The sequence below is a fragment of the Pomacea canaliculata genome, linkage group LG8 (genome assembly GCF_003073045.1).
Source record: "Pomacea canaliculata isolate SZHN2017 linkage group LG8, ASM307304v1, whole genome shotgun sequence".
Lineage (NCBI taxonomy): Eukaryota > Metazoa > Mollusca > Gastropoda > Architaenioglossa > Ampullariidae > Pomacea > Pomacea canaliculata.
In genome coordinates this window covers 6,436,798-6,449,940 of record NC_037597.1, presented here as the reverse complement: position 1 = coordinate 6,449,940, position 13,143 = coordinate 6,436,798, and the positions used below count along the sequence as shown (strand labels likewise).

At 42.3% G+C, this 13,143-nt stretch overlaps 1 protein-coding gene across 3 annotated transcripts in view; it reads right to left on the bottom strand.

Annotated features, from left to right (window-relative positions):
* Positions 1 to 12,539, bottom strand: part of LOC112570109 (phosphofurin acidic cluster sorting protein 2-like) — a 49,261-nt gene extending 36,722 nt beyond the window's left edge. For 2 of the 3 annotated variants that reach the window (XM_025248345.1, XM_025248347.1), the window contains exons 1-4: positions 12,418 to 12,539; positions 11,111 to 11,198; positions 9,661 to 9,753; positions 4,666 to 4,791 (exon numbers count right to left, since the gene is read on the bottom strand). In XM_025248345.1, coding sequence (XP_025104130.1) covers positions 4,666 to 4,791; positions 9,661 to 9,753; positions 11,111 to 11,198; positions 12,418 to 12,524 — 414 coding nt within the window. In that variant the 5' untranslated portion in view covers positions 12,525 to 12,539. The remainder of the gene's footprint in view (positions 1 to 4,665; positions 4,792 to 9,660; positions 9,754 to 11,110; positions 11,199 to 12,417) is intronic. The other variant, XM_025248346.1, reaches the window with a different exon arrangement.
* Between the last annotated feature and the right edge of the window lie 604 nt (positions 12,540 to 13,143).

Here is a 13,143-nt window from a genome sequence, read left to right as displayed (position 1 = left end):
AATGAGGACACCAGTACAAGAAGACAAGGTGGACAGCCTGGATAGTGCAGTTTTGAAAGCACCAATTGAGCGCCAAAAGGATATGAAGGGAATGTCAAGAGGCTGGGTCTATACACGCTTTGATGTCCTTCCGACTGAGCAGGATTGTACCCGGGGGTTCGTTCTAGACAGCAAGGCGATATCAAAGGCTTGCACTGAGGGCCATCGCTAATTGACGTGTCATTCAGCATGAACGTTCTCTAAAATGGAACCTACAGGGCAATATTAATTGCAGCTTGAAAAAAAAATAATAAGTATTTTTACAAATGTGTGTTGTCATTTACTTCGACAGACTGAAAACTACTGACAGTGATTGTCAGGGTTGTCCATGGGACATATTTTTCTATCCCGTCCCATCCCATCCCATGGCAATTTATGCCTGTCCCATCCCGTCCCATCCCACGGGATGTTTCCCATGGGATTCCCATGGTATTAACAATCCTATGGACAACACTTTATAATGCTGCTTCACATACAATAGATGATTCAGAGGAAAGATTTAGATGAATGAGTCTGACGACGTTTATTTATCCCAGAAGGCAACTAGCAACAGCTCTATGAGGAAGCAAGGGTTAAAACAACAACAGCACAACATCGACAATCAACCATACCATCTCTAATTCATACCCGCCACACCAAAGAAAACCCATGCAATCACAGTTCAGACCCGCTTATGATCACAATTCACTTACACACGGTAACGTTCGCAAGTCACACAACAAAAGACAGCCTCAAACTGTTGGTCCTTCATGCAAGCACACAGAATCGGCATCCCGGTGGAGCTCACAGAACTCTTAAAGTAAGACATCATCACCTAGAATTGCAGACATTTTTGAAAATGTCCTTTCTTACACAGAGTCTGAAGGTCCTTTTACGCCTCCCAAATAACTTCTGAGCAAGTGTACACAACACAATGCAATGTTCTTGTTTTCGGAACGGGAATGTTTGTGATGAATTTGGGAGATAGGCAGATGTGCAAGAACGCATGTGTTAAAAAGGTTTGGAAATGGGTATTTTTTTTTAATCCATCCCTTTATCTTTTCTTTTGTGATTTGTTTTGTTTCCCTCCCCACCCACAATCCCCACCTCCAATGAAGTGCTGGAGAGAGAGAAAGGGAACTAGGAAGGAAGACCTAGGCAAGATCTGTAAGGGAGCGACTGGCGCGCGCGCTAGACCAGGCCAGAAGAAAGGGGCTACCCCGGTGAAATGACGAGAGTAGGAGTAGAGGTTGGGAGGTGATACCAAACTGCACGAGGTGTGTCTCTGTCAGCGCCTTGTTTATCTCCTGTACGCCCGCCAGTGCCAGCCTTTGCCGTGCATACCCGTCGCAGGTCAACAGGTGAAGACGCGCACTAGCAGGCAGCAGAAAACAAAACAAGAGCAGAATAAACGAGAAAAGGAATCCCACGTAAACAGACCTGACGTCACGTGATTCGTGATCGTGTCACCGCACTGCGAGAAAAGAAAACAGTCTTCACAAACAAGGCAAGACAGACGGTTCTTCCTCATTTGCAGTTTACGAGTCTTGGTAAATGAATCTGCTGTTCAAACCTCGACTCACATAATACTGTATATCTTCTATCTCCACGGATGGCTTCGACAAATCAAACATTTCACGATTTCTAGGGAAAAGTCCACAAGGAAGAGAATTTTATCTTCCATTGGCCGCCTTACAAACCAGAAGTTATAAACATGTTTTTTTTTTTAAACTCTAGACATTGCAGGAACACGTGATACTGTTTAGCCAGATTATGAAAGATATTCGGTTTTTCAGGAAGATACTGCGTAAATACACATTCTCACCCGGCCCCACCACAATTCTCTCTCTCTCTCACACACACACACAGACGTGTGCACGCCAAGGGGGACGGAATCAAAAGTGAAAGACATTCACGTGCACGAACATACACTTCTGTACTTGTACAAACACCGCACGTTGGCATATTCAAACATAAATCAGTACAAAAATGTTACACCTTCTCCTTCCTCCCTCTCTCTCGCCACTTGTTCATTTATAAGGTGGGTGAGAATCGCACAAGTGGAATCTCCATCCCGCAGTAAATCTCGCGCACCCCCAGATCCCCAAAGCCCTTTCAGAACCGAGCAGAATAAAAAGCAGTCTGCTCGTCAGGCCAGACATTCCAGCAGTGCTGCAGCCGCATTCCTCTCCAACGGTCGTTGTGCAGCGGCTTTGATCAAATGCCACCGACCTGCAAGCAGTGCCTGGCACCGACGCTACAATCAATGCTGCGGATAAGCCGCGGAGAGCAGCACTCCGGCCTCTCCATGCCAGACTTCCTCTTCCAGCACAGTTCACCAACACATGCCCCAGCCTCACTTTTCTGACTTTATATTTCCTTCTTACCCTAGGTATGGATGCACTCTTTAAAGGTCTACTCGGATGCAATTATTTTTTCTCTCGTGATTGGGTAGCGCTCAGTGTAAGATATTCCCCCAAATCAGGATGAATTCCCCACCCCCGCCTTTTTTTTTTCGGTTCTCGAAAACATTAAGATGCAGGGGTCATGGTCAACAACACAGACCTCGCGATGTTTACGTGAAGGCCACTGTCAGTGGAAGAGGTGTTTATTAGGCTTGTAATATCTATTCTTTTTATAGCGCGCCTTCCTTCCGCGGGTGTTTTGTGAGGTCGCCATTTTGACCTCTTTCTGTGTATGGCCTTACTAGGTGCTCAAATTTTTTTTTTAATAGTACAGTACCTAACTAGTCCTCTATACTGGACACGGTGTGGGGAACAGAATGGTGTTTTACAACTACGGTTACATCAGGGTTAGGGTTGCCACAAGTACAGAAAGAATAGCGTGTCCGAGACGAGAGCTGAACCCAGGACAGCCAACCCTCACTGAATTGGTGACAGGCGCTAACCGTTGCGACGCCGGACCGCCCCATACTGGATACGGGAGATTAGTGAAAGTACTTCTGACTGCTGTTTGGTTAACTTCAATGACCGACATGACGACTTTAGTCGCGTGCCAGGCCCAGTGTGCTAGCCTCTCGAGTCTGAGTGCAACTGCCTTTATTCTACAGATGTTTTCACCTGTTTCCCGAGACAGGACTGGGCACGGGAAGGGTATTAATTATTTAATTTTATTAGCTTTGACCACCTGACCCACGTGTCACTTCGCATCAAGCTTTTATCGATGAAGTCAGCGCGAATTCCGTCTTCAGCGTTAGAGAAACTGAATTCATGATCAGGCAAGCCATAGCTTCAACATTCCATGTCCCAATCATCATCATCATCATCATCATCCTCATCATCATCACCAATATCTTCGTCGTCATCGTTCTGTAACAGTTGTGTCTGTCTTCTCGTCCACAAAGTCATTGTCCACCCCATTGCATGTCGTCTCGTGAGGCTAGCATTGCCAAAAGCAGGGTTCACCTCTTTGTGATGGAGCAACAAAGCAAGAGCCTCACCCAGCAAAACGCAGACGCTATTTCCGGGAATGCATCGGTTAGGCGATGCACGCATTTTTGTGCGCATAGGCAGCGTGCATGGTCGGCCTACGAGGCTTGGCGAGTGCCGAGGCTCTGCGCTGAAGCAGCAGTTTCTTCGTTACCGACAGGCATCCATGCAGGACGTCTGCAGGAAGCGGCACAACAGCAATGACCTGGTCATGAATATTCATGACAGTCGCGCCGACTCGTCGCGGATCACACGATGCCGCAGCCTTCTTAACTGTAATTGTTAACTAGTTCGCGATGGTCCTTCTGTGCGGCAAGAATTTACCTGGGGATGAACGAAGTACTTAAAAAGCTGAGAACCATGCAATACAATGTATGCCGCGGTTTCACTAGAGTGGTGTGCAGGTGTGTACATGGTATTTGCACTGGCGCAGAGAGAGAGAGGAAAAATAACGCAAGGCAAAAGAGAATCTGGGAGTGATTGATCAGCAAAAGGTTACTGTGGTGCAGCCGTACACAATATCTGCTGCTCTTTTCATAATGGGGACAAGCGATACTGCAGAAAGAAAAAAAAATGATGAGAGGAAATGGGTGGGTGGGAAAGGAAAGAAGACACGAAGAAAAAAAAAATCAAGATTACGAAGAGGAGAGGCAGGGGGATGGAGCAGAGGTCGTTCAGTGCAAGTAAACTCTACAAATTGTCGTCTCTTTTCATACCTCTCGTTTCTATCCACCACATATGACAAGTGATGCTATCGCAACTAGTCACATCCCTAGGAGAGAATCCCCAAATGAATTTAAGCGGATGTCCGTGGTCCACAACAGCCAAAATCCCTTCCCTTCGTTGGCTATCACTTGCAAAAAGACCACCAAAGCTTTGCATGTATAATCCCACAAAAACCAAAATATCCCACGGAGAACGCCATAAAAAATATAATGCTGCACACAGTTCACCACAAATACGACGCGAGCAACACACCACCAAAACCTTACGCGCTGAACGTTATGAAAACGTCACAGGCAAAAAAACTTCGATAAACTGGAAAGCGCTAAATGTCACATGCAGGACGTCACTGAAACGCTTCATCATGCAGTTCACCACAAAGACGACACAGGAAGCCCACCACCAAACCGTTACACGCTGAACGTCACACACAAACCGTCACCACCACGTGCATCATAAGAAGGCATCTACATACCTGAGACATGTTGACGTGTCCGATGGCCAGAGTCTTGAAGCCCAGGATGGTGCGGTTCTTATACTTTTTCCGTCGCTGAAGCATGACCAACAGCTTGTTTCCGTCACGCTTCAAAAAGTGTGGGTACTGGAAACAGAAATAATAGGATTGATGCCGTTTATAAGGACAACTGACGAGGTTCTGCTCAAATGAGCACTACTACAACCACTGGAAATTTTTTTTTTAAATCATTGGCGGAAAGGCGTAAAAATGGGTTTATATATTTAAGAGTGAAGCATAGCCAATTGTATGGTGTGTGGATGTGACTGCATGTTGTTTATTGCTTGAGAGTTTTCTATATCTGCTGCAAACATAGACATAGACAGTAAAGATGTATTGCTTTGTATTTGTGGAGCGGGTTACTACAAGTTTCATCTTTAACATCATTTGTCCCATTTACTGACCACTCACGTGTAAACAACTTTATGTTCAAGCAGTGATGTAGATTCTAGTGCACTTGTTCTAATGTTTGCAATCTATATCACGTTACTGAATGAAATGTAGATCATGACAATCGAATTGAAAGCACATTATGATATACTAGGAAAATAATTTACGATAACAATTACAAGGGGCCCGGACAGGTCGTCTACCCCGGTGCCCGCGCTGGCTCTCGGCGGCCCTGGATATCACGCTGTGTGGAAGGTTGCTTCAGTGGGGCTTCATTGCACGAAGTGATAAATAATAAAACAATAATAATAAAAATATATAACGGATATCGTGCTTGCCGGTGAACTCAATAAACCTGGACAAAAGAACACGAAGATAGACAAATACAGTAGTCCAGGTGCAAGGTGCAAAAAACAAAAGAGGGGGGAGAGGGAGGGAGATATGGAGAAGGGGGGAAGAAGGCACCAACGAAAAAAGGCAGGTCATAAGGCCGGCCATGAAATCTCCAAGTGCGAAAGTACAAGCGAGTAACTCCCAACATTTAGCCTCATTCTCTCATCAAGTGACTGTCGCTAAAAGAAGTCTACCAACAAGACATGTCTAGTACAGCTCTACCTCTACGATCAGTGACGTTCCTGTTCCGCCAGGCTTGAGTGTTGAAAGGAAGAGAGGAAACAGTTTCCTGGGTTCGCACCCCGTCTGATAGGATGTGCGCCCCAACTTCGGATAAACCTGACAGCCCTCTAAGTCAAGTTTAATCAACGGGAGGGGCGGGGGCAACTAGTCGTTCACTTTATGATAATCTGACAGGTGACGGTGCGAAAGGAAAAACTTGTAGTCTCTCCACACAAGTGCATGCCGAACACAGCGTTGTGTCCAGACTTTTATTTCTACGTAGCAGGCGCATGACCTGTGGAGCTCGCCTAGTGAGTAAGAAATGTGCCCTTGGCCCCCTGTACCGTCCGAGAAAATGTATTTACGCAGCGCGAAGTTGCTGGGAAGTACCACCGTAGGCGCGCTGGTAAGTGGTGCTGCCACTTGCTAATCGCTTTGGCCTGGATACATCCTCTTGGATCAAATGCATGAAGTCTTACAGTCCATCTCAACAGTCCTGTTTACAAGCTGTCTGATTTGCAGTGATATAGCCTTAACTGCCTCAACAGTCGAAAGTTTCTCTCAAACAACTACAGAATTAGCAACAATAAAACAACAACACAATTTACATTGTTCACTCCAAGACGTTCTTCTCTATATATATATCAAAGTGAGACAGTAAAAAAATTAAAAAATAAAAAAGACGGCAGGTGATACCTTTCCACCGATTCCACGGGCTACTGCACAACATGTTTCTAAAACTTAGAACTGTTCTAATGTAGCACATTTAGGAACGTTTGTCAACAATCGCTCCTATGCCATTAAGATGCGCTGCACAAGCATACAAAAAAATGTGCTGAAGGGAACGAAAGTCCATATCAAACAGTTTTACCTCACTTAAAACAATTTTTAGTTTTAAAATTCTAAAATTGAGTTGCGCAAGGTGTTTTATAAAAGTGGTTATCTCAATAGATTTGAGGCATAAGAATTATAAATGTCCCATGCAACGATAGCTTAAATAAGCACGAGCCACAACTACCTCTCCTCTCCCCTTCCCCCATCTTATTTCTATTTCTTTCACATACACATATATATGGAGGTCAAGGAATATTAACCAACAAAAAAGTCGTGTACGTAAAACGAACTAATCCCCACCCCGCCGGTTGTACAGGTAGGTTCGACACATTGCGTTGATGAGAAGCGCCACTGTTTCTGTCGAATCCCTAACCTCATCGCAGCAATCGCGATCACCCGTACTGTCCCACAGTGAGACAGCCGCTCGAGCACGTGTCCCCAACAACATTTCTGATATTTCCTGGCTATCGAATCGGGACGACGGATGGTGGAGGCCTGCGTCATCAAACACATTAACAGCGCCGATTACCGTGATGAAAGATCGATGTCGCATGTTAACGCACGAGCTTAACCCTTTTCAATTTGGTTCAGAGATAAGGGAATATAGATCTTCTGCGACAGGCCTTTGCGGTCCTTTTTTAACACCATGTTTGCTTTCGTAGGGATGAAATTCTGTCTCCAGCGCGCGCGCACAGGCACAGTTCGGGAGCAAAGTATTGCAAGAATTTTCTGTCTCCATTCAATGGGCTTTAAATGAAAATGACTGAGATATTATTCAGCCATTAATTCCATCAATACCCATGGTTATAAAAATACCGCTTACAACCCTATCACAATACAACATGGCAAAGTAGCACATCCTGCAGTCAAGATACAAAGAATTCTCATTCTTGATTATTACAATGGAGTGCCACTTCAGGTAAGTAGTTACCAGTCTTTTAATTTATCGACTTCGATCGAAGTACAGAAGGCAGCTGAGAGGTTTGGTTTTATTGGCGCAGCGGTTTCTGTAGGCACCTGAAGCACCGCCAGCCGTTTCTTTGATCAGTGTGAAAAAGGTTTTAGCATTAATTACGAGCTTAATCACTGCATTTGCGGACAATGATCACATGCGAAAAAGCACTCACAGCTTCTTTGTGCTCCTTCAAACACTTTCGACGAGCCGACTAATCACTGGCTAGCAGCAGTACAAAATATTCTGCGAGACAGAATGCACACATTCGAGATAAAATGACAATGCCAGAGCTTTCCAACGGAACACACGCTAAAAGTTTCGCAAACAACTTATTTGACAAGCTAACTACGACCCGCGCGACTTGGTGACACACGCTGAAGACATGTATACTGGCGCCATAGTATGAATGGGCACACAATGGAAGGTGGGAAAGGCCCACCTGGAGGAGGCACAACATAACCCTCTCCCCAAAGCAGCCACCGCTCCTACTGCCCCATTCATCTCAAAAAGTCGTTTTCTCATTTTGTTTCAAACCTGCCCGGCTCGTTTTGATTTTCGACCTGTCTGTGCAATAACGCGCTAGCACCGCCGCCCCTTCGTGAATAATATAACTGTTCAGGACAGCGGTAGGCTGGTGGTTTGTGCGTTCAAAAGGGTGCAAAAGCGTTTCTGGATTGAGACCAGCTCAGGCATGTGGCTGGAATACTTCCCCACGAAGTCCACTCACCGGCTGTCTGGTTTAAATGAGCACCTGTGGGTAAAAGCGGTAGAAGGGAGAGGGTTGGGGTGAACCACTTACGATATCCTACTCAGCCGACTGGCTATGGAACTCTACCTTTCTTAAACAAAATTTCTTTTAATACAACTGCGAATCGGGGTGTGCAGATGTGCACTCAGACTTTTGCTGTAAGTTGGTAAAAATAAAAAAACTGGTTAAAAATATGTGAAGATGACGATGAAAACGATTATTGTCGCATCACTGTTGCATGCCTTTTATTTATAGGATTCTCCAAAGTATGGTGCAGCGTGAGGAGTGTACAGTTCGGTACCGCTATGAGCCGGAAGATTACAAGCACGTGATGTGTCCTGTTACCGGCAAGACCAAGGCTACAGACTCAAAATATTGTAGACAACTAGCGCCACACAGCTACAGCTGCTTATGATGACATTGTATAGTTTGTTTGCTTAGTTTCAAGTTACCCAAGTATAACTGTCGAGAGACTAAAGCTTTATCAGGTCTGCACACTGCTCACCGCAGGTCATAGGGAAGTCTTCTGAGTTCACCGTCTCCTTCCTGACAACATAGACTTTTATAACATCACACTAGCTCCCCTTCAAAGGGCAAGCTAAACAGAGGCGTCACTATACACTTCCGCAAGCATTTCGGATGCGACAAACAGCGTGAGCCCACCGCGTTTGGCGGTTCCTGAATGTTGCAGAAACACGGGGGAAACAAAACGACAGCAACATTTGCTTGAAAACACGGCTGTTTCAATATGCTGAAAAAAAATTCTGAGAGCTAAGACAAAGTTTCCTGAAACTTTACTGGTAAAGACAACAAAACAACAGCTGCTTGAAAAAGTGGCTGTCTTGACCGGTCCAGCCATTTGCAGGTTACAAACAGATCTCTGGGAGATTTAACAAGAGGGTTACTTCCTTTGATACATAAAGCTTTAATTCCACAGACCCACTTCCCCACTTTGTGACATTAAAGATACTTGAACTAGTTCCAAAATGATGCTTTGTGTAATGCTAATAGTGTCTAGTACATCCAGTGTTGCTGTACTGTGCACCAATCCACAAGAACCTGCATCCTGTTCTGACACTGTCACTACTAGTTTTGTCCTTCTCACCGGAATACGTAGTATGTCCATATGTATAATACAGGTAACTATATCTCAAGGCATCTTTAGTCTTCAGAAAATGCTGGTCTTCAGTGATGACAACCCACAGTAAACAAAGCCTTTATATCACTATTACACACTACTCCTCACAGACTGAGAAATTAGCAGCATAACTTTGCAAAGTAACACAAATTTAAAATTTTATACTATGAATAGTGGCTAAATCTTCAGCTATTCTGTACTTCATATAAACATCATAGAGATAGTTATTGAGAAGTTAAAAATTAGAAAGAAGCCCAACAATTAATAGGATAATACCTGTAAAGAAAAGGACAAATCCAAGCCAGTGTCGAAGATACCACCAGGAGGAACTGTGATCTCATTGGATCTAAGAATACGCTTGGAGTTCTGCTAGACAGAAAGCATACTAAAGTCAATAGAGCGTACAAATACATTGCAAAGCCATTAAAATATGAATAAGCATGAAACTTCTTATCCTTTCTGACAAGTCTAAAATGTGAATGCCAGTATAAACGCAGTGATGCTGGATTTAGAGGTATCCAAAGTTTGTTTCATATAACTGTCATTTTTTGTAAATGTTTTATTTAAATGTTATGATCACACTTTCAGTAATTGATCTATGCTAACACACCACTATGTACACTCAAATAATGCTTTGACTGCTCATAAAAAGTCTTCTTTATTGGTACATGTTATAAAATACACGATTTTCAATTAAATACAACTGATTCTTTCTGAAACTAACCCCTACTACAACCACTGCCACCTGTGTATAACTCTGTCTATTAAAGTACCTCATTGTTCTGACTGTCCCTGAAAGACAAAGTTAAACTAAAGTCAGCCTTCTGGGCACTGAATATTCTCAACAACACAGCCGGCACTGTCACTGTGAACATACTCCAGTCAACAAAGTGACTAATGAGAACTGCATAAGTAAAAGGGAAGCCACAACTCTTGCACTCCATAGGTGTCCATTATTGTGCTGCTGCAAAGTGCCAAGAGCAAATTATCTGTCTCTCCAGAGTTTACGTCTGTTTAATTAATCATGGATGCTAATGCTCTTTAGCCTTTTTTTTTTATAATATTGCCCAAGATTTTCTATCCACCTTTTACATCTTTTAATGTAGTATTACATTACAAACAAATGTCACTTGTTTAATTAGATCTTTTGTCTGCACTGACTCTCTTAAAACCTTTTCAGTTTGTTACACTTGTGTTAAGGTAACAAAACTTTGGGGAAATGGATGGCCAAATGAGTACAGCACCCACATCAAAGGCTGGTAGAGCACACACCCAGTGGTTTGATACCCCAACAAAGCAGAACACTTTTATCAGCAGAAGCAACTGCTGAGTGGGTAAAAAGCAGCAAAGGAGAAGAGATGGAGAATACTGCCCTACATCCTGTAAGTGCAGTCTCTAACACCTCATTCCAAAGGACTGAAAGGTCACAGGAACTACCGTTACATTTTCAACACATTCTCCAAAAGAACACCCATCCAAAACAACTAAATTAGAACACCATCCTCTAAATTTACATGTACTATTTTACATTAAATACTATAATGTGCTAAATGTGTTATAATGTCTAAAGTAATTAGGGTTACAAAAAGATTCTTTGACTAGAGCTAGTAAATAACCTTTTTGGAACCATGATTATGCAAAAATAGTGCCATACTTTCTAATATCTTTCAACTAGCACATTATAGCATTCTAAATAACCTTCTAAGTTAAAAGTAAATGGACATACCTGCATCTTTACTGCCACAACAATTGATGTAAGTTCATTTTCAAGGGGCTTTAAAACATGCAGTCGTGTCATTGTCATTGTACATAATCTGTATAAAACAGAGAAACAACAACGATAAATGAATGCGCATGCACACGCACACACAATGTATTATACATACACACACTTCTGGACCGTTTATTTATAATGCTGAAAAAGTACTTAAATAATGAAAATTATTCTCTAAAATTAATTGTTCTTTTGATATAATCTATCGCTAAATTAACTTTAGCTGGCTTTGCACCAGCTGATGGTATTGAGATACAGGTTTTTTTTGAAAATAACAGTAGAAGTGAGGGAAACTTTTAATAACTTTGAGTCTTTTCAAAACATGTTTTGTAATCCAAAGGAAGACAACAAATCAATGTTTGTATAAAGTTTCCACCTTAAATGTTCTTCAACAATCATCTAATAGCTATATATATATATCCAGCTAGCTTTTTGTTACTTTTTAACACAAAGGTTTGTTCAGCCATAAAACCACTGCATAATAACAAAGATTTTTTAAGCCTACTTTAAAAATGAACCATCCTTAACATTGAAAATAGCAAAATATAATGCCTGTATAGAAATACATCATAAATCACACACTATACCAACAAGTTTAACGTAAGCTATTAATATAACAAATAACACCTCATTTTCACATAAATTTATTGCTAAATGAATATGTTGACACTTTCATCAAAATGCCTCTGAGACCGCAGTAGGCCACATAAAAGATCAATAGCTCATAAGAAGGTAGAATATGTTTCACTGGGGTTTTGTTTTGTTTTTATTATGAGTCTTACATTGTCTTTATTTACAGTTAAGTTGCTTAAATAGAAGACTAATATTACGATATTGTCTACTAATAGTAGAACATATAATATAAACAACAAATTATAACTCTTAAGTCATCCTTTCAATAAGTTTCATTGCCCTTCTAGCTAGCAGACGCCACTCCCTATCTTAAGATTTCACGATTGATACGCATTGCTGACAGCATATTACGCATCCTGTCTTTATAACTTCTCACTGACGCATTATGTTTCAGCTTCTTTTCTTCTGACTAAAGTAAATAAATTGTTAATATTCGTTTAATAAAAACCCTATTTTTTTCAATAGTAGACGAAAACTTGAATTCGATGAGCGGCTACACTCAGCGAGAATCGCTGTATCGACAGCAGAAGATAACTACCGACAAAAACGTGATTGAGTACGATCCAATCGGCTGAAGGTTCTTGTGCAGGAAAACAAGCGAAATAAAATAAAAGCAATACTCTCACCTTGGTATGCAGTTCGGAGACGATTTCTCTACTTCCCATGTCGCAAATAATTTCATGGGGACAGGCTGGTCGCCCGAGCCTACACTTCGGGCAGCCTTATCCGCCATCTTTATGAAAATGCCACAGCGCATGCGCAGTGCCCCTCAGCCTATTCATTCATTAAATGGCCGGAAATCAAGCGTGACGTTGTTGCAGACGACTCTTTGTTGCAGACGACTTTGCAAAGACACAGAAACGAAGAATAACAAGAGATGATTGTCGAATTAACAAATGATATTTGATCAGCGACAGCCAAAAGAATATATACAGAAATAAACCTCGAACTGCAGCGATCGAGGAACTCGAGTTAAAGCAAAAGCTTTTTATTCCATCAATTCGTGAAAATGTGGATCAGCCATGCAAATCATTAGTCTGGGACATTTCAAGGTAATGGTAGACTATAATTATAATAGCTGCAGGTGAAACGTACAGCCATCAAACCGTTTTATAGCCTGCGGGATTGCCCTATTTCGCACGGTCTCAGTTGTCACGATGTGATATATTTTAATTGGCACAGCATTTATGTAATCGGTCGATGGTGTGGCTGCTGTACTGTATTTTCGTCAAGTGTGACGGTTTTAATTCCAGGTTTTCTGCGGATGGCTGCCTTTTGATTATCACTTGTCTCAAGGCTTGTGACATTATACTCAGAATGGGTGGAAGGAAGGATTAACACTATATGTGAAT